We start from the raw sequence: 22,907 nt of genomic DNA, 5'->3' as shown, positions 1-22,907 counted from the left end.
CACCTTGACCTTCTGTGTCTACAGCATTCAGAACATGGACTGGCTCTTCACCTTGGATCAGGTTTGGAAATGCTGTCAGGCTTCAAATGAGAACCCTTTTTTTTCTGTGTGGGAGGCACGATACCATGACCAGCCACAGAGGCCTGACTGGTGGCCATGGGCATTCCTGGGCACATGCAGGCAGCCCCCGTGGGCCTCAGCTGGACAGACAGAGGGAGCCTTTGCTGCCTGGGGCAGAGGACACTCTCTAAGGCCCAAGGCCAAGATGAAGTCCTTGTACGTGCAAGGGGCTGCCTGCAGAAAGAAGGCCATCGCAGTCAGCCAGCATGTGACGGGAGGGATTTGTTTTTAACCATTGGTTGCTAGGTTTGGTGCTTAAACTAGCTACCACCTACACGCGTTGAGAAAAGGAAGAGAGAGCAGTTAGAATGCAGGAGAGAGGGAAAAACCCACCCCGCCCACCTGACAGGCTCAAATGGCTGCTGCTCGTCGCCTGCAGGGCTGGGGCAGTCCCCCAACGCCCTGCTTGGAGGTTTGGTGGCTGTGGCAAGTGCCCTGTGGGAACTGGAGGCACTGAGGCCTCCTCTAAGCAGGAGGCCGACAAAGGGCACCCGTGTGGACATGCCCTGTGCTGGGCACCCAGCTGCTCGCTGGCCATTCCTTGGCCCGGCGACATGGGGGGTGGGGGAGGAGGACTTTGGGAGAAGTGAGGCAGAAGGAATCTTTGTGACAATGACAATTGAAGAAAACTAGACGACCAGCTTGCTGGGTGCCTCCTCGCCTCCTGAGCAGGGTGAGGCAGCGGAGCGGTCATGCGGAAACTTCCCCTTCTCCCCAGCCTGCTCCTTCTGTGTAAGGGGGAGCGTTGCGCCCCCTGGGAAGGCCCTTGCTCCAGACAGGATTCCAGCAGGCCAGGGAGACGCCTGCTTCTGGAAAGGAGCTGGGTTGGGTCACCTGGGAGGGCTGAAGGGTCGTGGTGGGGTTCCTTGGAGTTTGGGTTGGACAAGGACTTAACCAGCTTGCCTGGTTGCTTAGAACATCCTGAGACAGAAAAACGGTTGCGTGAGGTCAGGCGATGGTGGTGAGAGACTCGTGGGAGGGAGGCCTGGGATCCTCCTCCCACATCTGCCCAGCTGCCTCCATGCATCTGGGGCAGCACTAATGCTTGTGGGTGGGAAGAAATGCTAAAGAAGTTTCTGGCGGCTTTCAGCCCTCCACATCCCAGGGGGCATTGATGGAGCCTCTCAGGGGAACCTGGGCCTCAACACCTGGTGACCAGGATCACCAAGCCCAGTGGGCCTGGCACATAGCCTTGGTTTTCCTATCCTAGCAGGTAGGAAAAGCACTCCACATGTCCCCTCGGGCCACAGTATCCTGATCTGGCCACCAGCCAGGCAGTGCTCTACAGGGAGCAGGCTGAGTGCTCGGGTGGCAGCCCCGCCCCAGACCTGCCATTTTGGGAGCAAAGATGTGAGAGAGCAGGCGGGGCCAGCCTGGCTCGCTACCTGCTTATTTGCTTCCTTATTGTCACAAGCAGGTGTTTTCTTGCTGTTTTCCACAGTAAGTGTGGCGTGATCTCAGAGGCACCTCCTGGAACGCCTACCTTCATCCTCATGGGCTGCCTCTAGCCAGAGGCCTTGGGTAGTATGGCTGGGCTGGGCCTCCACCCGGGCTGCAGCGTGGGAGCATTTGGGGCCTCCCCAGCATCACTGGGGCTGGAACCTGGCTCTGAGCTGGCCCCTGTGCTACTGTCTTGCTCTAGGGCTCACGCGACGGCCCAAGCTCCCTGAGCCCTAGCTCCTGTCGCCTGAGCTGGGGGAGCAGCATTCACCAGGAAGGGCCACTGTCCCCAGGCATCCTGCTCACTTCTCCAGCTTGACCCAAGGAGGCAGGGAGGCCCGGCCGTGAAGACCTCTGATAATGATAATGGTAGTACAACTGAGGGCCTCGCTCTACCTGCTGTCTCCTACTCAGATCGCAAACAGCTACTGCCAGAAACTCCCAGATGAGCAAGGACAAAAGGAGGAGATGCCATCGTTCATGCTCAGTTTAGAGAACGGGAGTCCAGAGGCAGGTTGGCACTGAGAGGTCGGTCTCCCTGCCCACTGCCAACTTACAAAGAAGGTGCAATGAGGAGGAAATGACCCTGGTGGGAGTCAGGGCAGGGGGTTTGGACCAAGTGCTGGGAGAGAAGCCTGAGAGGCAAAGTAGGGCCAGATGATGGAGGGAGGGATTCTGGAATTGACCCAAAAAGGGGTTGACCCCAATCCCCCCACTTGCCTGGGACAGTCTGGCCTAAGCCTGCCACCCAAGCTGAATTTTTAGTGACAGTCCCTTCTACGCACAGAAGTATACCTGCTTGGATAAATTATTCAATAATTCTTTCCAAAGGAAAGATAGTCGGGGCCATAAATGAACCCAGAAAGTGGCATGTAGGACTGAGGCTCCCAGTTCACCTGGCAGAGCCTGAAGAAGACAGAAAGCAGGCAGAGGTGGCGAGGTCGATTCTGTAGCACACAGAGAGTCACAGGTTGCGGGCAGCTCCCAGCCATGTGTTTTCAGGGTGTGGAGCTGGGAGGGTCTTTAGGGTCAGCTACATGACTTCTCTTTGTATCAGAAGAGGGCACAAGGCTGAGGGAGTGACCTGTGCTCAGTCCTGGCCGAGTGGAGCCTGGAACTTGCCCCAGGGGATCAAGTCCAGGGGCTCTTTCTGGGACAGAGGAAGAGGGATGGCTTTGAAAGGTGCTCAGGGGACAGATGCACATGTGGATCTGGCGCAGCAGCCCAGGACGGGAAGGTGCTGTAGGCTACCCCCACAAATCCGAGGTGGGGGAAGGGAACCCTGGGAAGTGGGGCAGGGTGCTCCATGGCTCCAGTGGGGTGTACAGGTACTAGCACACCTGGATGTGGCTGGACCATGGGTGAGACCTGCAGCCAGCGGGAGTGGTGGGTGGAGCTGAGGATTAGCAGGTTTGCCAGGACAGGGAAACCTGTCCCAGGGGCCAAACAGACTGATTGGCATAAGGACCACGAATAAGGGAAGAAACAGGAAAGGATGGGGATAAAAGTGAATTGGACCCAGTCAGTAACTTGTGGAATGGAAGTATTTTCTATGGTTCAAATAATAGTTAAGTCTTGCAGGAAGGCAGCCCTAGTGACACCAGGCTTGCCCTGCAGGACCTCTTCCCTAGCCCCTTCCCAGGATGCAGTGGTGGGAAAAACCTCAAGACAGTCATAGACTTGACCTCTGCTTGGAAGATGGGGAAGCTGAGTCCCAGAGCAGCAGGTACTCTGGGAATCTATCCGGCAGGACCCTCAGAACAGGGTGTGACTAATAAGCTTTGCATGGTTCACAGCTACCCAAGGCTATTACCTGACCTCACATGGATGTGACAATATGTATGCAAAATATAATTTAAAAAAATACCATATTTGGCCCAGCATTGTTTTTCCTGCCAACAGGTTCTCGTGAGGTTGAGTTAGATCTTAAACTTATTACAGAAAGTCTGCAAAGTGCACTGGAGCCAGCACAGTGGACAGCAGGTGACTGCGGTCAGAACGGCCTACTGTCGCTCCAGTGCTCTCACATACATCTACAAAAATCCTGCACACCACTCTCCCACCCACGTGGTGGCCTCCCAAAGGTGACATGAAAAAAACCTCAATCTCCTGAAAAAAAGCACGAGCTGGTTTCGGTCTATATGAACTGAGCACACATTTTGCTCAGTGAAACTTCTTTGATGATGCCTGTTCAAGTATCTGCAAATACTGTGAAAACACCGGAAGACATCATCCTGGTGACCATGGTCCCACGGTCTGCAGCAACCCACAGGGAAGACACAGGCTACTGTATGTCGTGTACATCCCAGACGTCCCAGGCCACCTTAACTTCTTCGCCCAAGCCTAGCTTAGTCTCTAAACAAGTGCACAGGGCAGCATGAGGGGCAGGAGGGCAAGACACTGTGAGAGGAAGAGGGGCCCTCAGGTGGCATCTGCTCGTACCCACTCCCTCTAGATGAGAAGACACTCAGGGGGCTGCAGTGTCCCAAGTAGTGTAACCACAAGGACAATTAGAGGCACGTCCAAGGTGAGCTCCTGAGCCAGGCTGTGGGTTCTGCTCTCTGCCCCATGCCACCTCTGAGATGCCCACGTAACATTCAGGTGGGGCTCACGGTAGTACCAAACTGGTCGTAGGAGTTTCGCCTCCTGAAATTGGGACTCAATGGACAGAAAGAGTAGAGCAAGGACAAAGCACAAAGGAACAAGGAACAGAAGAAATGCTGGACAGGATGGGAAGAAAGAACCAAAGGCCTGTGTTCCCATCGCCTTGAACACGAATGGCCAGAAAGAGGGGAAGGAAGGAGCACAGGGCAGGGCACGGAGAGCCTGGTGTGGGACACTTCAGAACAGCAAGAAATGCCCACATGCCGAATCTATGTCACACCAGCTCCTGTGTCGGCAGACACCCAGGACTGCCAAGTGGGCATGCTACGACGTGGGTCTCCTGGAGGAACCCAGAGCTTAGGACCCACAGCCCCTCTTGATTATGAAATTAGCATCACTGAAAGCTTAAAAAAAGAAAAGAAAAAAAAAAAACCAGACCAAAAATATCACATCTTAGGCAAATGAATTGAAAATCCCTTACGGTGACACCTTATTTTTTCCACTCATTTCTAAAGTCAGAGGACACCTGGCAAAGAAGCTGGTGTTTGGGTGAAGAAATGCAATTCCTGGTGCACACAGCTTCCTGATGGCATGAAATGGAAGTGACCTCATGGAGACATGGGTGCCCAGTTTCTGGGTGAAAACGGGCATCTTAGTCATTGGTAGAAGGGCAGCTCTACACTACTCTCTGCTTTCAAAGACAAAGCTCTGATGAAACTCATGCAGGCCACTTGCATGCCCAAGCATAGGTGGCTACCACACCTCTGCTCCTGTCATTTGGAAGGAATAAAACAGTTGTCACTGAGAAGGGAAGAAATCTGTCCTGCGCTCGCGGGCAAGGGAGATCTGGCTGGAGAGGCCCATCCCAACGGCTAACATGAAGCATCTAATAGCAAGGAGGTGGCAGACTGGGAATGGAGGGAATCCTTTGTCTTAATTAAAAAATACAGAGGGAGACATGGAATTTGGCCAAGCCTCATAAATCTGCTAAAAGAATCAAGACTGTCAGATGAGTTTAAATAGACCAATGGGGCCCTCTGGAGAATTCAACAGCTTCTCTGCTCGTAGGTGACACCCACTCTCCTGTCACGTCTGCACTCAGTTGTGCTCATTAACCAGCAGTCCTCCCACCCGCAGATGACAAGAGTATCCCCACGGAGCACAAAACTCAGAGATGATAAATTTACTCCCGCTTGTGAAAACAGAACCCTCCTCCGGGCGACACAAATGCTAGAGGCTTTAAGGAAATCAGTACTTCATCTGGTAACCTACCTTCATTAACAGAGCCTGGTCCTGTGGGTCTGGGCAGCTCCTCACTGCCTGGGAGAACTGTTCCAAGGTCACTGCACAGGGAGAAAAGACAGTGAACGACCCTCCTGCAGACAAGGATCAGGGCTGGCCTGGAGGAGAGTTCATGGTCCTGACGGACATGAAGGCAAGCTGCTTCTGCCCTTCCTCGTGACATGGCGGAACTCCTGCCTGCCCTGCATGGGTCAGGGCCCGCTCACAGCGACTTCTCTGCCTGGCTGGGATGAGTCCATCAGAGCACAAGGCCACGGACCAGCAGCCAAGCTCCACCCCAAACTGCCAAAGCTCTACCCCAAATAGCCAGAGCTCCCGGGTTTAGCCACAGCCTGGCCATTCTGTCCCCCAGAGATGGAACCCTATCCCAAGTCCTCCACGGGGAGGGCTCCCCCTGCCTTGGAAAACCTGGCAGTGCTGAGCTTTCTAACTCCACCTTCCAGCCCAATGTCCATGGCTCCAACACTCCAACACAACAGGGCTTCACATATTGGCTTCAGCAAGTCCCACAACCACCCCCCAGATGTATCAGCCATCTTTCCCCCACCAGCCTTCCAAGCAGAATGAGGAGGGAGGCCCAGGAAGGTTCACAAACAGATGTTTTAGTGATCCATTGATATGGGCCAGCAGAGCCCTAGACCTATGAATCTAGACCATTTCCATAAACCACCCTTCCCTTCTCCCTGATGGTGGGACCCAGCTTTCACCAAAGTCCAACTGGTATCCTGAGCACCAGTTTTTAATTGGGGTCTAAATAAGTGCCCAAATACAGACTCTCATCCCTGCTCTTGAATGCCCCCATGATTGCTCTGCCCCCTCAGGTTTCAGCCTGTTTCTTTGGACAGGGACAAGAGTTTTTTACTGAATTAACCTGTCTGGATTAGCCTCTGATTGCCAGTCTCAAAGCCGTGCTCACCCGGCAGGCCCTTCTCTGCCACTCTGCTGGCAACAGCCCCAGCTCTTGCAAAGCGCAGCCCTGCACTGAACCCCTCAGGCCGCCCAAGCAGTCTCACACAGCCCTCGACCACTCCAGGTCCATTCGCCCTTACAGACCCCTGAGGGCAGGCAGAGCTACACTGCCTCAGGACCAAGGGGTGCTCTGAGTCCACTGTCTTGGCCCCCAAGGATGTCTAGATGTCACGTTCACAGTCGAAGATGTTTTAAAGAGGATTATATCAGCAATAATGGATTTTTATCAGAAGAGCACTGTCCAATGTTACCTATAGAACCCAATTCTCCAGACTGTTTCCGTCATGACACTTGGGTGCGACCCATCGACTCTCATATTAATTATTTCTTCCACGTCCAAACACCTGCTCTTACCTAACCAAAGTGTGCTCAGAACCAACAGAAGGCTCCTGTGCCCTCGCTGGGCCTCAAGGTCCTCGGTCACTTGTAGAGAAGGTGCTAGCCTCTAGGGTTGGGGTGGGGACAGAGGGAGGGCTGGGCATAAGAGAACAGTGCAGGGCACAATGTCACACCAGCACCTCCTGCTGTGCCTCAAGGAAGCTCCTCTCACTCTCCTGGTCACCCTCTCTTCCCTGGTCCACTCCCTGCAGTGCCACATGGGAGACTGGGTTTCTCTTTTGGGATCAGTCTTTGGTGTTAGATGGACGTGCTGGCCTCAGCTCAGGAGAGCGCTCAGAAGTCAGGCCTGCACCTTGGCTCAAACCCCATTCCACCTGTGGCATGTCCCCCATGCCCAGAGCCAAGACTCCACCTGTGGAGCTGGACTGAGGTGCCTTGGTGGGAACTCAGGGCCACACCACAGAGGGTTCCCTCACGGGGTGGCTGAACTTCAGGAGACAAGCACCTGGGACCCTCTACATAGAGGACACCAGCCACCCTGGGAGCAGAGGGGGAGCAACGCATCTCTCAGTCACTTCCCTTCACTTAGAGGTCAGTGTGACACATGCTCTCAGGCCAATGGCAGGCTTCTCTCTCACCTTATACTACTCTGGTGTCCAGCAAGTCCCCAAAGCAGAAAGAATGGGCATGCGCACTCTTGGGCAGCCCCTCTCAGCCCACGGCTGTGGGCAGGGGCATCACTGTTGACAGGTTGACATGCCATGTCCCCTCCTTCCCTTAAAGAGGAGAAATCCCTCAGAATGAAAGCATCTGTGGTATGGATGTCCCTCCACCTGAAGAGGCTGGGTGCCCAGTAAGAATGAGATGGGCCTCAAGGTAAGCACCCACAGCTCAGGTCTGTCGGGGGCAGTTTTCCCTAAGAGACTGCAGACTGACGTGCTTCCTTGACACCCATGGCCCCTGGGGTCCCCAGGTTGCTCAGGTCAGCAGCGGGCCGCGAGCCTTCACCTGGTGAGCAGAGTCACATCCTCCTTGGTGGAGCCTCCCACCTTGGTGGGGGGAGAAGGTGAGCCCGCAGAGAGGACAGAGACCTTTATAGAACAAGTGGCCTAGAGGGTGGGGGTGGGGAACATAGGGGAAAAGTGACCTAATGCAAGTGAAGTGTGGTCCCGTGGGAGAAAAAGCGTATGGCCATGCGCTGCAGTGGGGACACCAGCTCCCCCAGCCATCTCTGCCTTTGCCATTTTTGCAGGGAAGGCAGGACCTTGCCCAGCAGGACATGCCTGACAGTCAGGGAAGTGGATGTCAGGAGTAGATGTCATTATGACTCCTTGCTGCAAATCAGGGGGACAGACACGACAATCCACATGGACAAGGCCATCTGCTGTTTTCTGCTTGAATATTGCTGGGGAGACTGGAAGTCCACGGCTAAGTTAGGAGGCACACCTGACCCTGGCATGTGAACCACACCTGCTCCGAAATCCAATCTCACAATGTTCTCTTGGCTTCTTTCTCGATCCCTGTGCCAGGGCCTGGGAACAGGGATTCTCTCTCTTAGGCTCTCTCTCTCTTAGGCTCTCTCTCTCTCTCTTGGCCTTTCTCCAGCTGCAGCCTTCTCCATGGGCTTCCTGGAGGGCCACCAGAGCCTGTACTGCGTTCCCCTAGGTACCCCAACACTGTGCCTTCCCGGTCCCAACAGCGGAGGTCTCTTGTGGGCAAAGTGCTGCTGATGCTCAGCCACGTCAAGGGGTGACCAGGTTGGCCAGGGAAGAGCTTGGTGTCCAAACTGAAGAATTTATGCTGTGTGGGACAAAGCTGCAAAAAGAAGGGGCCAGGCGGAGGTGGGTGCAGCTCCCCTGGCTGCAGAGGTCCTAAGGAAAATTCAAAGCTGCCCTGGAGGTGAATGAAGCCACCCATGTCCAGGCAGCCCGGAGCCAGTTGCTTTCATGTCTTCAAACTGTTTTGTGTCCCTGTCCTTGGCCCCGCATGGAGGGCAGCTCCTGTGGGAGAAGGACCACCTGGCGCTACAGCCAGCCAGCTCCCCCTGGGGACCCAGACCCTGCTTCCCCAGGGAGGGGGAGCCAGGCCCGCGAAGGCTGCATCCAGGCGCAAACTGGGGTCTCACTTCAGCCAGCTGCAGAGGGAGGCAGCCCCTCTCAGGATGGTAGAAATGGAGGCTGAAGCTACCCCAGAGGACAGTCCCAACTGGAGGGGTCATGACTGGGTGCCTGGGGCCAGGCGGCCCTCTCTAGTGGCAGGGGGCCTCCCTGTGCCCTCACCAGGAGGCCCCTGATTGGCAAGTCCTGTCTTCTTCGCTGACTCTGGAGCAGGAGGCGGCAACATGGCCCCCATCGCTCAGCCCCCTCCTGTCACCTGTGTGTGACAGCAGTGCTCTCAGTTCAGTGGCAGAGCTGCGGCCCCAGGCCTCTGAAGTCCCCCGCCTACCTCTTCACAACTTAAGGGAAATGGTGAGGGAGGGAGGGGGGGAGAGGGGGAGGGAGGGGTTTTATTTTTCAGGGAAAACTTTGTTTTGTTTTCAAAGCAAAGGGTCAACGGGGCCTCTGACATTTTGGCAACCAGCAGTCATGGTGGCTCCAGTGTTCTGCCCACTGGGATTGGGTGAAGGGGTGGAGGTGATCCTCAGGCACCTATAGGTGTAGTGAGGGTGAGGGCCACTGCTGGCTTCTCCATCCTCAGCCTGTTCTGTCACTAGCTCATGCTCTCAGTTCTGGAGAGCAGCCAAACTGTGCGTGGCCCTCCCTCTCTGACCACTCCTCTGCCTGGAGCCTGCGGGTGCGGGCGGGGCCCCTCTGACAGAGGAGCCCTCATCTGTAGCTGTTTCTGCAGGCTCTCCACCCAGTTCCCAAGGGGCAGCCTCCTCCAGCACAGTGTCAGGGCTCTTGCTTCTCTGAAGCAAATCCTCCTTTTGGTCCCCACTGCCACTAGATCCTTGTCCCTTGACCTCTTGGTCATGCCTACTTGCTGACATATTGGTCCCTTTCCCCAAAGCACATGTCCCCTAGTGCCAGGACAGTTTCCTCCAGGACGCCTGGGTGTGCAGGTGGACCCTGCTCAGTAGGGACAATTCCCAGCTTCCCATGGCCACCCAGCAGAGGCCAGGCCCCAAAGGCATTTGACATGCCCATGACCACCCACCTTGCCAGGCTTGTTCCCTCAGTATTCTTCCCTGGCCTCTTCTCCAAAACTTCCTTCCTGACCCCATGGGAGGCCACATGCACCCCATACCTCATCTGACTTCCATCTCTTTCCTGTTCTCCCAGGGCACCTGGCCTCGGGCAGCTCATGTTCCAGTTCTGACCAATGCCTCTGGGAAGCAGGGGCTGTTTCTTCCTGGATCTTTTAAGACTAGAACTTAACAGAGTCCCCAGGCCATGATAGACCTTCAAGAAGTGGATGTTGGATGGGGTTGGGTAGACACGGGAGCAAAGAAAGGGTGCTCCATGCCAGTACTGCCTCTGTGGGCCAGCTGAACAGATGCTTCATTCGGTTGGAGCATCTCTGTGGTCTCAGTGCTCATATGGCCATTGGAGATGGAGAATGAAGCGAGTTTCAACTTCTCAGGACATCTGCCATCTTGGTCCCACACCTGAGGCAGTCCCACAAGGCCATTCTTCAAGACCAGTGTGGCTTACATGCTTCTTGTAAGTGGAAAGAGCAGAAGAAATGGAGGTCAGCTGCTCATGGCAGCCACTGGTCCCGTACAGCCGGGACTTTGGGCATCTCTGAGGCTTACAACAGAGCTGAGTGTTTCTTTAAATCAGCTTCATCAGCAACCATTACCATAAAAATTCCATGGTATGCCCACGACCTGAAGTAGGTTCACATGAAGTTTGATTTGCTCTAAGTTGAAGACTGAAGAATCATAAAATACGGACAAGGCAAGAAATTCTGATATTCATTCATTGCATCAGGAAACTGTTTACAAATGAAGCAGCAGGTTGGAACATTCTGGAATGCTCTGCCATGTTCTGTGTTGTAGACTGATTCATTTGATTCATGATCTGCAATCCTCCAGTTCACAGTAAGAACCATTTAGGAGCCATCTCTACAACAAGTCCTCTAGCTGCACAGAAGAATTTTCATTTATAATTAGAAAATTTATGGGAATTTCTTGATTATCCAGGCTGCTAATTGAGAATTTCTGAGTGACTTCTGGGGGCAGGGTCAAGGAATTGAGCTAGCTTCACCAATTTCTATTTAGGCTGGTATTAAGTAAAATTTCCCCGTCAAGTTTTCGATACCCACTTTGATATGCAGAGCAGGGCTTCTAAGTGTCAGTGGATGAAGCTACTGGTGAAAACCTCACCCTTAGTTATCTTGTGATCTTCCCCATGTAACACTCTATGCCACTTGAAGCAGACAGTGAAACTTGTTCGGTGATTAGATCTGAGGATGAATAAACTGCTTTTATTCTCCCTCTCTGGTTCTCACGTTTCTGGGGAAAAGCCATCATTTTCAAGTTAATAGAACATTATGTTTTCTCTGCAAATAAAATCTCATAAGTCATAGGCAGGGAGAGAGGTAAATTCATGAGAGAGAGGACACAGTGCTGTTTTTCCTCCTGGCATTTGGGATCTATGATAAGTTTAAAATGATGTTTTTATCTCTGGTGATTTATCAAGCTTGAGATTTCACAAAAGATAAACAGATGCACTAAAGAAAGAATACATCATCTTAATGCCTCGTTTTGACACTTTTGGTATCTAAAAAGCATGTGTCTTAAAGAGCTCCCCTCCAAAAACTTAATAGTTTCCATGATTTACACATTTAATTCTTGTCTTTTAGACACTCTAAAGTGAGAACATGCCAGGAGGTGCCGTTTAAGAAAATGGTCAGATGCGAAACATACAGATTATTTATAGATGAAAACTCAAGAGCTGAAAGAAAATCTGGTTGTCAACAGACAGTTGCTTTTTCTGTTTTTTTTTTTTTTCTGTAGTTCATTTTGGTTTTTGTGTGGGTGGCTCATGTGAACTCAAAGGTTATTTGCTAAATGTTTTTGAGATTAGAACATGTTGTCCCTTAAACCTAAATTTAAATAATGTTTATTGCCAATGTGTTTAACTTTACAATATGTGGTATAGGCTAAGTTTCAAAAATACAAAATCTTATTTAGAATTACTATGATAAGACAAAAGTGCCTCCATTTCTGTTTGTACTCACAGTGTAGGTTTTACTCTGAACACTAATGGCAATGGAAAACTCACAGTCTACAGTTACTCAGTGTGAATTCATTTTTGGTTTTTTTTTGTAATTTTTGTCCATCAATGTGGGTTATCAGTCTAACTTGGTTTTGAAATAGGTGTCAGAAGATGTCAATCCAGCATGGAAATTCATCATGCAAACTACGATTTTTCAATCACATGAAAATAAAGGAAAAAATATATATATATAAAGTGTGTATGTGGGGGCGTGTTTCTCTTGCTTTTTTTTTTTTTTTCCAGCAATTCTGAGCTGGAAGAGTTAGACCCAGCATGAACTATGGGCCCTGCACGTGGGCAGAGAGCAGCAGACCTCTGGGATTGCAATCTTGCTTCTGTCCGATGCACCTATGTGATCCCAGGCACCGTAGCCAGACTTTCAGGTGCCTCGTGGACGCTGTGGGGTTGTTATGGAGATTAAACAAATTACAAGAACCAAGCACTGAATGTGGTTTGGGTGCAGAGCAAGCACTTGTAGATAAGAACTGCTGGGATCATTTCAGCCCACCAGGACACCAGGCCCAACAGATAAGTGACGTCTCATCAGTCTCTGTCCAATCCCAGAGGTTTAAACTCTGTTTTTAAGGGGACTCCATAAAACAAATGACCTCCAGGAGCCAGACTTTGTCTTTTTTTTTCTTTTTTTCTTCTTCCCGGTGCAATGGTCCTTGGGTCATTTGTGATAAAACTGCCTCATACACTGTCACTCCCTTCAAAGGACAGCGAGTCACAGTGTCTAAGGACAGCCGTCTTCTGCAACCAGCTCCTGAGCTTGGTTAGGGTCCTTGGGGTCTCCGTCCTGGGGAGGGTGCAGCCGTGGCCTTTCTTAGAAAGCAGCACCTGGGAGTCCTGAGGTCCAGCAGATCTGAAGTACAAGTTCACCTCCAGGGTCAAGGGGAGAAGTGAAGCTTTGAGAAGGAAACCCCAATGCCCCAGAGGCACCTTTCACTCACAGGAAGTGCTCAGAGGTCGGGATTCAGTCGTGTGACTGGGATAGAGAAAGCAGAGCCAGGATTTGCCTTCTCTTCCCAATGCTGGGGCTGCCAAGATTCTGGGTCTGCCTCGATTTGGCAGTGAGTTCTGTCTGCCCATCCTGGGCTCCCTAGACCTTCTGGCAGCTCTGTTGGCTATATATTTAATGGGGGCTGGACAATGGAAGAGGTCAGTGTCAGGGACAGTGGTACCCACAGCATTCCCCCTCCCTCAGGCCACCAGTGTGGGGTCACACTGGCTAAAGCTTGTCCTACCAGCGGATGGGGGCCAGTGGGAAGGGAGGGTACACATCGCCACTGTCAACTGGTCCCTCTGGTTCCCTACCCCCACCTCCAGCAGCAGAAACCCACTATCCAAAGAGTGGGCTGACTTGCAAACTGTAGGTCCATCGAGGCCTGGATGGGAGGACTCGGGACTCGGGGGACTCTGGTAGTTGAACACAAGTACCCATACTCACAGAGCACCTCCTGTTGAAGTCCTGGTATTGAATGTTTCTGAGCTCACATAATGTAGGGCACAAATGCCAAAGCGAAAGCCAGGTGAATGCAATTATATAAAGAATAACCCCATCTGCAGTTAGAAGGGACATACTGATTCCGTAAAGAGTACCGAACAAGCACTGTGGGATCAAACAAGGAACTGAAATGACAGTAATGCATGTGATCATGCTTGCAGTTAACAAAGTCTCCTTTCAAAACACAAACATTGCCAGGGGTTAGGGATGGGGGGTGGCATACACCTGTAATCCCAGCAGCTCAGGAGGCTGAGGTAGGAGGATCACGAGTTCAAAACCAGCCTCAGCAAAAGTGAGGTGCTAAGCAACTCAGTGAGACCCTGTCTCTAAATAAAATATAAAATAGGGCTGGGGTTGTGGGTCAGTGGTCAAGTGCCTCTGAGTTCAATCCCTGGTACAAACAAACAAACAAAAATAAACCCCACAAACATCCTTAAGAGGAATGTGAGATTAATCCTCAGTAGGCAGAAATCCCTACCTGTCCATGTTCTAATATAATCAAAACCTGCTCTTAATGTGAACATTTCAAATTATTAGGCACTTTATTAAGAAAAAGTGTCTTCCTGCTCCATTATGAGAACTCCTCACCAGCTCTGAGGGCAGGAAAAGCAAGAGACTGCTCTGGACAGAGCTGGGAAAGGCTGGCTGCCATTATTTAATAAAAGTGCTTAGTTTCTCCTTTTTTTTTTTTTTTGCTTAGGAACTGGTGCGCCCTTAGGGGTCAGATGCCACCAGGCTTCAGAACTGCTATTTCTAGGGCAAGATAAAAATGGGTATTACAGAAAAATAACAATTCATCATTGTAACCGTTCCATGCCACTAGAAACCACTGGGGACCGCTTCACATTTTCATTTCAAACATGGTTTTCTCCAGTCCTCAGGTGACAAGCGGACGCGAATGCCAGAAGGCTTTCCCCCCATTTGTTCCTAATAAAAATGGCTCAACTCTGGGTGTATTGTCATGTGGGTGGACCCAAGTTCTGAGCTTTAACAGGCTGAGCCTCATCTCCTCGTTCCTGAGCTCTTCCTTTCAGAAGTCTCTGAAGGCAGGATCTGGCTGGGTCACCCAAGACAGATGGGCTCCTCGACTTCCTCTCCCACCCTTGGGAGACCCTGCCAGAGGGCAGCAGGCTACTGAAGGTACCATCTCTGTTTCCCTGGCTGGTGCTGCTTGGTAAGGTCTTATCCTTGGACTCATTATGTATCCATACTAGCCTCCTTGGTATAGATGGATCACTCTGTTCCAGAATACTCCTGGACTTTCTAAATGCTGCCATTGAACTAGTTCTTATTAATCTTCTCCCTTTATTTTATACACCCAAACATTCTTCATCTGACCTTGAACCTGGGGCTCATTTCCTGAAAGCAATCACTTTGGAATACCAATGAAAGTTTCAGAATCAATTTGGATTTTCTTTTCAAATCCTTGATGTTTCCTCCTGGTGTTGAGACCTTGTGCACTGAGACTAAGATGCTTCATCTTCCTTTTTCTTCTTCCTCTTAAGGAACAAGGTCTACATGGTCTACTTCGATTCTGAGAACTAAGATTTTTGTACTGATTAAAAGTGATACAGTTTTTTTTTTATTAAACACTATGAGTCAGGTGCTGCAGCAAGGAACTTCGAGGATCATTTAGTTTAATATTTCCAACAGCCCCATGATGTAAATACCACTCTACACATCAGGGTGTAACTGAAGCCCAGAGAGGCTGAGTTACTCGCTCACAGCTGTAGAGACAATGCTAGGATCTGACTTGACTGCAAGTCAATGCAAGGTGACTTGACTCTGGAGCCCACATCCTCAGTCCCCACACCAAGCACAGAGATGCTCTCAACCAACAGACTGAGCCACCGAGTTTCTAAGGTGAAGGGATCTGCGGCTTGATCGCTGGACCCCTCCCCTTCTCAAACACAATCCCATTTCTGAAAACCTGGAGTCCACAGGGCTCATCCTTGGGCTCCAGGATTGGCAGTGTCTGTGGTCAGTGCACAGAAGCCCAGAAGGAGAAACCCCAGCATCCGGGTCCCAGTACCCTAGGAGTGAAGCCAAAGGAATTCTGCACACTTGGAAGGGAGGCCTGGGGCAATTTTACCTTCAGTAGGAGTGTCTAGGGCATGGCTTCATATCTCAGATAAATTTTAGTCTGATCAACAAATATGAAAAACAACCCTCCAATAGAGAAGGGGGGTGTACATACACTTCTGAGGGGTGAGGCTGGCACTGGGGCACCAAGCCAGTCCAGGGACGTACATGGCCTGCGGGGATCACAGTGGACACTCAGGTATCCAGCCAGGCCTGAGGGCATGTGCTACACAGATGGGGTGCCTGGTGCAACCTCCTCTCCTAAGTCAATTCTATGTGGAGAGGTGCCCGTGAAGGAATAGGCCATGTGCCCATGACTTGGCAGTTGGGTTTTGACTTGTGAATAAACTGACATTTCTGGTTTATGCATCAGTCATTTCTAAGTTCAAGCAAGATGACTCAATTTCCCTGAGTCTGGCACAGTGTGGGTGTGCAGATAAGACTTCTGGATCTGCAGATGAGGGAACCCAGTCCTGCATCTTAATAACCTGAAGGGAAGGGAAACTTCTGCCCTGCCCTGATCCTCCGGCCCCTCTCCTGCTCTTCCCCGTCGCCCCAGGGTGTAGGCGGTGGAGTCCAATCAGAATCAGGAAGGCTAAGTTGGCCCTGGTTCTTCCACGGTGCAGTCACTGTGTGCAAAGGCCGGCCCTCGGGTGGCACTCCTGGGGCCTCCTGCTTCCCAAGGAACCTTTTTGCTCCTGGCACATTCTCATTCTTGTCCTTTCTCTTCTGTACCATGAGCCTCACCCCAGGAATGGGACCACCCCAGAGCTGGTCCTTGGAGGGAGAGAAGAGGCCAGGCTTGGTCTGAGCCCACACCATTCCCTCCAAGCCAGCTCCCAACAGAGCTCTGCAGGAAGGGGCTGGCCACTGGATCACGTGGCACTTCATTACATGGCACTTTGCTCTCTTAGAACTTCCTGGTTGGGGAGAGAGGTGGTGAGCAGGCTGGGGCTGGCTATGATGCAGGCTCTCCGGGGTTCTGCCGTAACATCTGTCCTGACTCTCAGCAGGAATTCCACCATGACAGTGTCCAGACACACCAGGAGCCAGGCCCCTGCAGCTGTGGAGGTGGACCATCCCAGCCCTGCCCTTGGGGCCAGCAGTGGTCCAGGGTGGTGGAAACCCCCACATAGCACACAAGCTCGTGAGCGTCTGGACTTTCTCTTTTAATAATTCCCCATGTCTCCAGATCCTGATGCCGAGTGAAACAAATGATTCTTGAGATTAAACAAGAATTTCACGGACCCTCTGCCCTGGATCTTACTCATTGTTAATGTTTCATTGTATTTTGTTATTTTGGTCTTTGTAGGCCAAAATGAAGATTCGAATTTCTCAATCTCAGAGTGACGGATGTATTAGGTTGGAGCAGTCTTTGCTGTGGGGGTCTTGCCTGCGTCCTGTAGGATAGGCTTCCACCCACTATCTGCCCATAACACTACCCACCCTCAGACAACCTTAAACATCTCCCAGCCTTGCCAAATGCCCCCTCGGGGGTAAAATGCCCCTGGTTGAGAATCCCTGACTTAAAAAGCTGACCCTGGTTCTTGCGACCTAAAGGACGAGGTTGAAAAGTTAGCCCTGTGCTTCTCATTCTGAGGCAGTGGCCCTATTAAAACACCCTTGCTTTGTCTGGTGTGCACCCTCCCATTTGTTTATTTAGGAATGACAGTCATTGTGGGGCAAAGGTCAGTTCTGGGGAGCTGGCGTTTTGCCAACTGGCTGCTGTCTGGTGCCATCTGCCATCACCAGGCTCCAGATGTGTTTAGGGATGGGTTTGTGGGTGTCATCTAGTCAGTGTTCCCACGGGGCTGGGAGCTGATTTACCATAAGCTTCACGATTCTTGGTCTTTAGGGCCCTAAGTCCAACATGAGGCTCAGACTGGCGTGAGGACTGCCTTTTCTCTGGAAAGCCACATTCCCAGATGAACTGCAGAGCCCTGAGCTGCCCAGGAACGAACATTCATCCCAACTGACCTCTGTGAGTGTGTGCCAGGGACAGGAGAGTGATGTGGTGCAGGCACGAGTTCCAGGCATGGAAGAAGTCCTCTTTCTTGGTCACCACCTGGTACATTGACAGAAGAAAAACAGCCACTGATGACATTCTGAGAGAACTAAACTTTGCAACAAGACAGATGGCAAACATCCAATTTTTAATATACAATAAGAAAGGGCAAGGTCACTGGTGGGCTGGCCTCCATGATCAGAAAGGGGCTCATTAGGTGCGTGAATGTCATCAAGGATGTATGGTGAATCCAGGTCTGTGTTTATGGTAATTCCTCACGTGTCAAATATGGCGGCAGCCACGGCCAATTCTTGAGCAGTAAGAGACGTTCGAGAAACTTGAAGGAGAAGGTAAATGCACAGATACAGTGGACTGTTTAATAGGGGCACTCCCACCTGAAGAATTCTAAAGATTAGAACTGACTACTTAAATCTAATCCCCAACGTGACCAGTCCACCTTCTCTCTTCCCTCCCTCCCTTCCTTCTTCCCATTGTAATCAGGGGCTTCCATTTGATTTCAGATCACCTCCTGAATTCCTGTGACATCCCAAGCATTGCTCTTTGGTAGTGTCCACATCTGACGTGTGTGAAGAACTGACATAAACATGGAAGCAGAATGCACAGTATGTTGTGACACTGTTTCAATCAATGAGTCACCTCGGGGGATCTTCACTGTATTAGGTGGTCTTTCAACCTCCTCAATGAAGGGCACCTTTTCTTTTCATTTTTCATTTGAAGGGAAGTGAGAAAACATGGCTGGAATAAAATAAGAACGAAGAAAATACACAAACAAGAGAAAGATGCTGCATCAGGAAGCAGAGAACTGGAGTCACTTCAGCGGAGCAAAGGGCAGATTCTTATCTGAGCAGAGAAAAGAGTTAAATTTGGCACTTCTGACTTTTCTTTGTTCCTTCTTGCCTTTCTTTGTTTCGAAAACCTAATGGCTTGATACTTAAAGTTGTAGCAATCTTTATGCTGCTCAAGGAAATGACACTCAAATAGAAAGTTCGACCTGATCTACCTACTTCCCATTTGTTTTAACTCACGCTCCCAGGAGCTCTCTCGGGTGGAAAGCACTCTGCTTTCCCGTAACTCTGCAGTTTCTTCGGGGGCCTGGAGGTTTTGCTGGGGGAAACGCTTCTTACAACAGAAGGCTATGTGTCCCAGTGGAAAAAGAGCACTGCCGAAAGTCACTGCCCATGTATAATTTAGCACGATCACCCAGGGCGGCGGGCACGGCTTGGAGAAGAGGGATTTGCTTCCACACCTAACTGGGCGTCTTATGACACTTGAGGGAGAGGACAGTGTCTCCTCACTCTCTGGATCAATGCATCTCTGCATTGGTGTCACAAATACAGCTGAAAAGTTGTGGCAGAGACAGGTGACTCTCAGGGAGCAGCCTGCAGATGGAAGTGCAAGAACCAGCCAACCATTCCCAGAAGTTCTAGGAGATGCTGAAACTAACCATCACGCCATAAAGAAGAACACCAGGAACCCGACCAATAGGCTCTCTTCACACATGCCAACCACCCCCTCCATTGCAGGGGAGTCAGAGAAGATGAATAAAACACTGCAGATGGTACACATAGAATCAAAGGCATTTCCTAATAACAACTCAATGTGTGGAATAAGTGTTTCACTGCCCTGATCAAGAGAGAACCAGGACAGACAGCTGGCTGGACAAGAGACTTCAGATAGGAAAACCTCATAGAGGGCTCTTTGCATACCTGCTGGCATGGAAGGCTTCAAAATGTCCCCAGAAAAAGGCAAAGGCAAGGTCAAGGAAAGGGGAAGATCCTGGAAGGCTTGCCAGCCAGTTCAAGAGCTTTTCTCATACGTCATCATTCTGGTACTGATGCTCAGTATATCCTCATTCCTGCTGGCAAGCAGCCCCCTGCTTACCTACAAACTCACCCTGGGCAGGTAGGGGCACACCTAGGTCTTGGAGCATGTTGACAGAAAGGCAGCTTTGCATGGCCAGACACGCAGCAAAGCAACAGACAGAGAAGCTTCTGTCCCCTTGAAATATAATTTGTTGGCAGGAAATAATAAGATGAAGCCAAGTGGGACTTCATAGTGGTCCACACACACTCAGGTGGGCTGATCCAGGAGCCACATGAGGCTTCATTCCAGCCCACTCTCAAGAGGTGAAAGTGAATAGATCAGAAAGTATACTCTGGCTCAACCTCCAAGCAAAGTGACAATGTTCACCTCAAGTATGTCACTGCCTATAACTATAACCCTTTAATTTCCTTTGCAATGCACTAGATTTTAAAATGTGCTAATTGTGCAAACAATGTCTTGAAACAATAGAAATCAAGTGTACCACCTTAAAAAGCTTGAGGTAAGTTTTCAGGAGAGAGGACTTTTAAAGTGATATAGTTGCTCTTTACTTCAGGCAGTGAGCCCGCTACCAAAAAACGTGGGTGCAAATTAGGTGTATGCAAATTCACTCCTCATTTAAATGCAGCAGGCAACTGGCAACTGTTTTAAGCATTAATTGCATCTGTTCATTTAGTCTTCAGAACCCCTGGTGGTGGGTTTTATTGATATCTTCATTTTGCAGGTAGAAAACTGGCAGAGAAGGTTGAATAATTTTGTACAAGGCTGCAGAGCTGAGCTGTGTCTTGGCACCCAGTATTCCGAGCCCATATTCCTAACCATAGGCAACCCAGCTTCCCAGTGGAACTGAGGATAGGTAGTTCCCTGCAAAATCTGCCCCTCCCAAACACATTATTTGCAAAACACATCATCACACACAGTACCATTAATAAGTAATGATATGCCTTTAATAATTAATGTAAACAACAGCCCACCCTTAAAGTGTCTAATGAAAAGATATGCTTATTTCCCAATAAGTCAACACACAGCTGAGACATATTGCTGTAGATGAAAAGAATGTAAAGAAACATATTCTGTGTGGTAGATGCTCATATCCATTCCCTCCTTTTCTATAAAAACTCAAACAGATTTGGGCAGCAATATAGCCAGTTAAAATTACTTCCCCATAGAGGATCTACAAAAACAAAGAACCCATAGTCAACATAATACTCAATTGTAAAAGGCTAAGTGCTTTCCCTTAAGGAAAGGAAGACAATGGGGTCTTAGAGCACATTGGAAGAAAGGCAGATTTACTAGGACAAATGCCAAAAAAAGCCACTGACAGAGAAGCTTCTTCACCTTGAAATATAATTTGTTGGCAGGAAATAATAGGATGAAGTCCACTGAGTGCGGGGATGTCCATCATTACCACTTTTCTCAACATGGTGCTAGCCAAAGTAATAAGATAAGAAAAAAATTAAAATATCTTCATTCAAAGATACACAATTGTTTAGAAAATCCTAAGGAATGTATAAAAAGCTATTAGCACTAAGTAAATTAAGCAAAGTCACAAGGTGTAAGATGGACATTAAAAAATCAATTGCATATTTATATTTCAGCAGTGAACAATTGGAAACATAAAATAAAAATATAAAAATATGAAAACATTTAGGAATGTATTTTTAAAAATATGTGTAAAATCTATACCTGAGAACTGAAAACTATTGTGGAGGGAAATTTTAAAAGAGATTCTGTTTTCATAGATCAGAAAACATGATATTGCTACAAGTCACCTCTTTTCACATTAATCACATATTGATTCAATGCAAATGCTATTCAAAATCCTAGTGGATTTTTTTTTGTAGAAAAAAAGCCAATTGTAAGCTGATTTTAAAATTATGTAGAAATTTGTAGAGAAACTGTACAGACATGTAGAATAGTCAAAATAATTTTGTGGAAAAAAAATTGGAGGCAGTAGTTTCTATCCTCATGTCAGATAAAGTGGACATAAAGACATAGTTAATCAGAAGGTACAAAGAAGGATATTTAATACTGCTTAAGAGAATTATACATCAACAAGACATAACAATTGTAAATAATTATGCCCAAACAATGGAGCTTCTACATATACTACCAAACCCTCTCAATTTTAAGAATCAAATAGACCAAGTTCTACCATAATAATACTGGGTGACTTTAACACTCCACTCTCACAACTGGAAAGATCCTCCAAACAAAAACAAAGAAGCTATAGAACTAAAAATATAATTAATAATTTAGACTTAACAGACATATGTGGAATATTTCATCGATGCATCAATGACTGAATACACTTTCTTCTCAGCAGCACACAGATTCTTCTCTAAAACAGACCATATCTCAGGCCACAAAGCAACTCTTAGCAAATACAAAAACACAGAGATAATACCTTGCATTCTATCATATCATAATGGAAAAAAATGAGAAATAAATGATAAAATAAAAAATAGAAGCTACTCTAACACCTGAAGACTAAATAATATGCCATTGAATAACCAATGGATAACAGAAGAAATCAGGTATGATTTTTTTAAAAAAAACTTGCTTAGAAGTAAACGAGAATAACAACACAACACATCAAAATCTCTGGGACATCAAACAATGGTGCAGCTATGTTCGTCAAACAAACTCTTCTCAAGTTCAAGAGTCTAATAGACCACCATACCATAATCATGGGAGACTTCAACACACCTCTCTCGCCACTGGACAGATCTTCCAAACAAAAGTTGAATAAGGAAACTATAGAACTCAATAACACTATTAATAACCTAGACCTAATTGACATATATAGAGTATACCACCCAACATCAAGCAGTTACACTTTTTTCTCAGCAGCACATGGATCCTTCTCAAAAATAGATCATATATTATGTCACAGGGCAACTCTTAGACAATATAAAGGAGTAGAGATAATACCATGCATCTTATCTGATCATAATGGAATGAAACTGAAAATCAACGATAAAAGAAGGAAGGAAAAAGCATACATCACTTGGAGAATGAACAATAGGTTACTGAATGATCAATGGGTTATAGAAGACATCAAGGAGGAAATTAAAAAATTCTTAGAGATAAATGAAAACACAGACACAACATATCGGAATCTATGGGACACATTGAAAGCAGTTCTAAGAGGAAAATTCATTGCTTGGAGTTCATTCCTTAAAAAAAGAAAAAACCAACAAATAAATGATCTCATACTTCATCTCAAAATCCTTGAAAAAGAAGAGCAAAACAACAGCAAAAGAAGTAGAAGGCAAGAAATAATGAAAATCAGAGCTGAAATTAATGAAATCGAAACAAAAGAAACAATTGAAAAAATTGACAAAACTAAAAGTTGGTTCTTTGAAAAAATAAACAAAATCGACAGACCCTTAGCGATGCTAGCGAAGAGAAGAAGAGAGAGAACTCAAATTACTAGCATACGGGATGAAAAAGGCAATATCACAACAGACAC

At 48.7% G+C, this 22,907-nt stretch overlaps 1 protein-coding gene across 1 annotated transcript in view; it reads right to left on the bottom strand.

Annotated features, from left to right (window-relative positions):
* Positions 1-22,907, bottom strand: part of Acoxl (acyl-CoA oxidase like) — a 335,479-nt gene that overhangs the window by 41,775 nt on the left and 270,797 nt on the right. The window contains 2 exon segments of the mRNA XM_048810372.1: positions 5,437-5,507; positions 17,563-17,650. Coding sequence (XP_048666329.1) covers positions 5,437-5,507; positions 17,563-17,650 — 159 coding nt within the window.

This window comes from Marmota marmota, unplaced genomic scaffold (assembly GCF_001458135.2).
Source record: "Marmota marmota marmota unplaced genomic scaffold, marMar, whole genome shotgun sequence".
Taxonomy (NCBI): domain Eukaryota; kingdom Metazoa; phylum Chordata; class Mammalia; order Rodentia; family Sciuridae; genus Marmota; species Marmota marmota.
The sequence above is the reverse complement of the archived record's forward strand: the minus strand, read 5'-3'. Positions and strand labels throughout refer to the sequence as shown.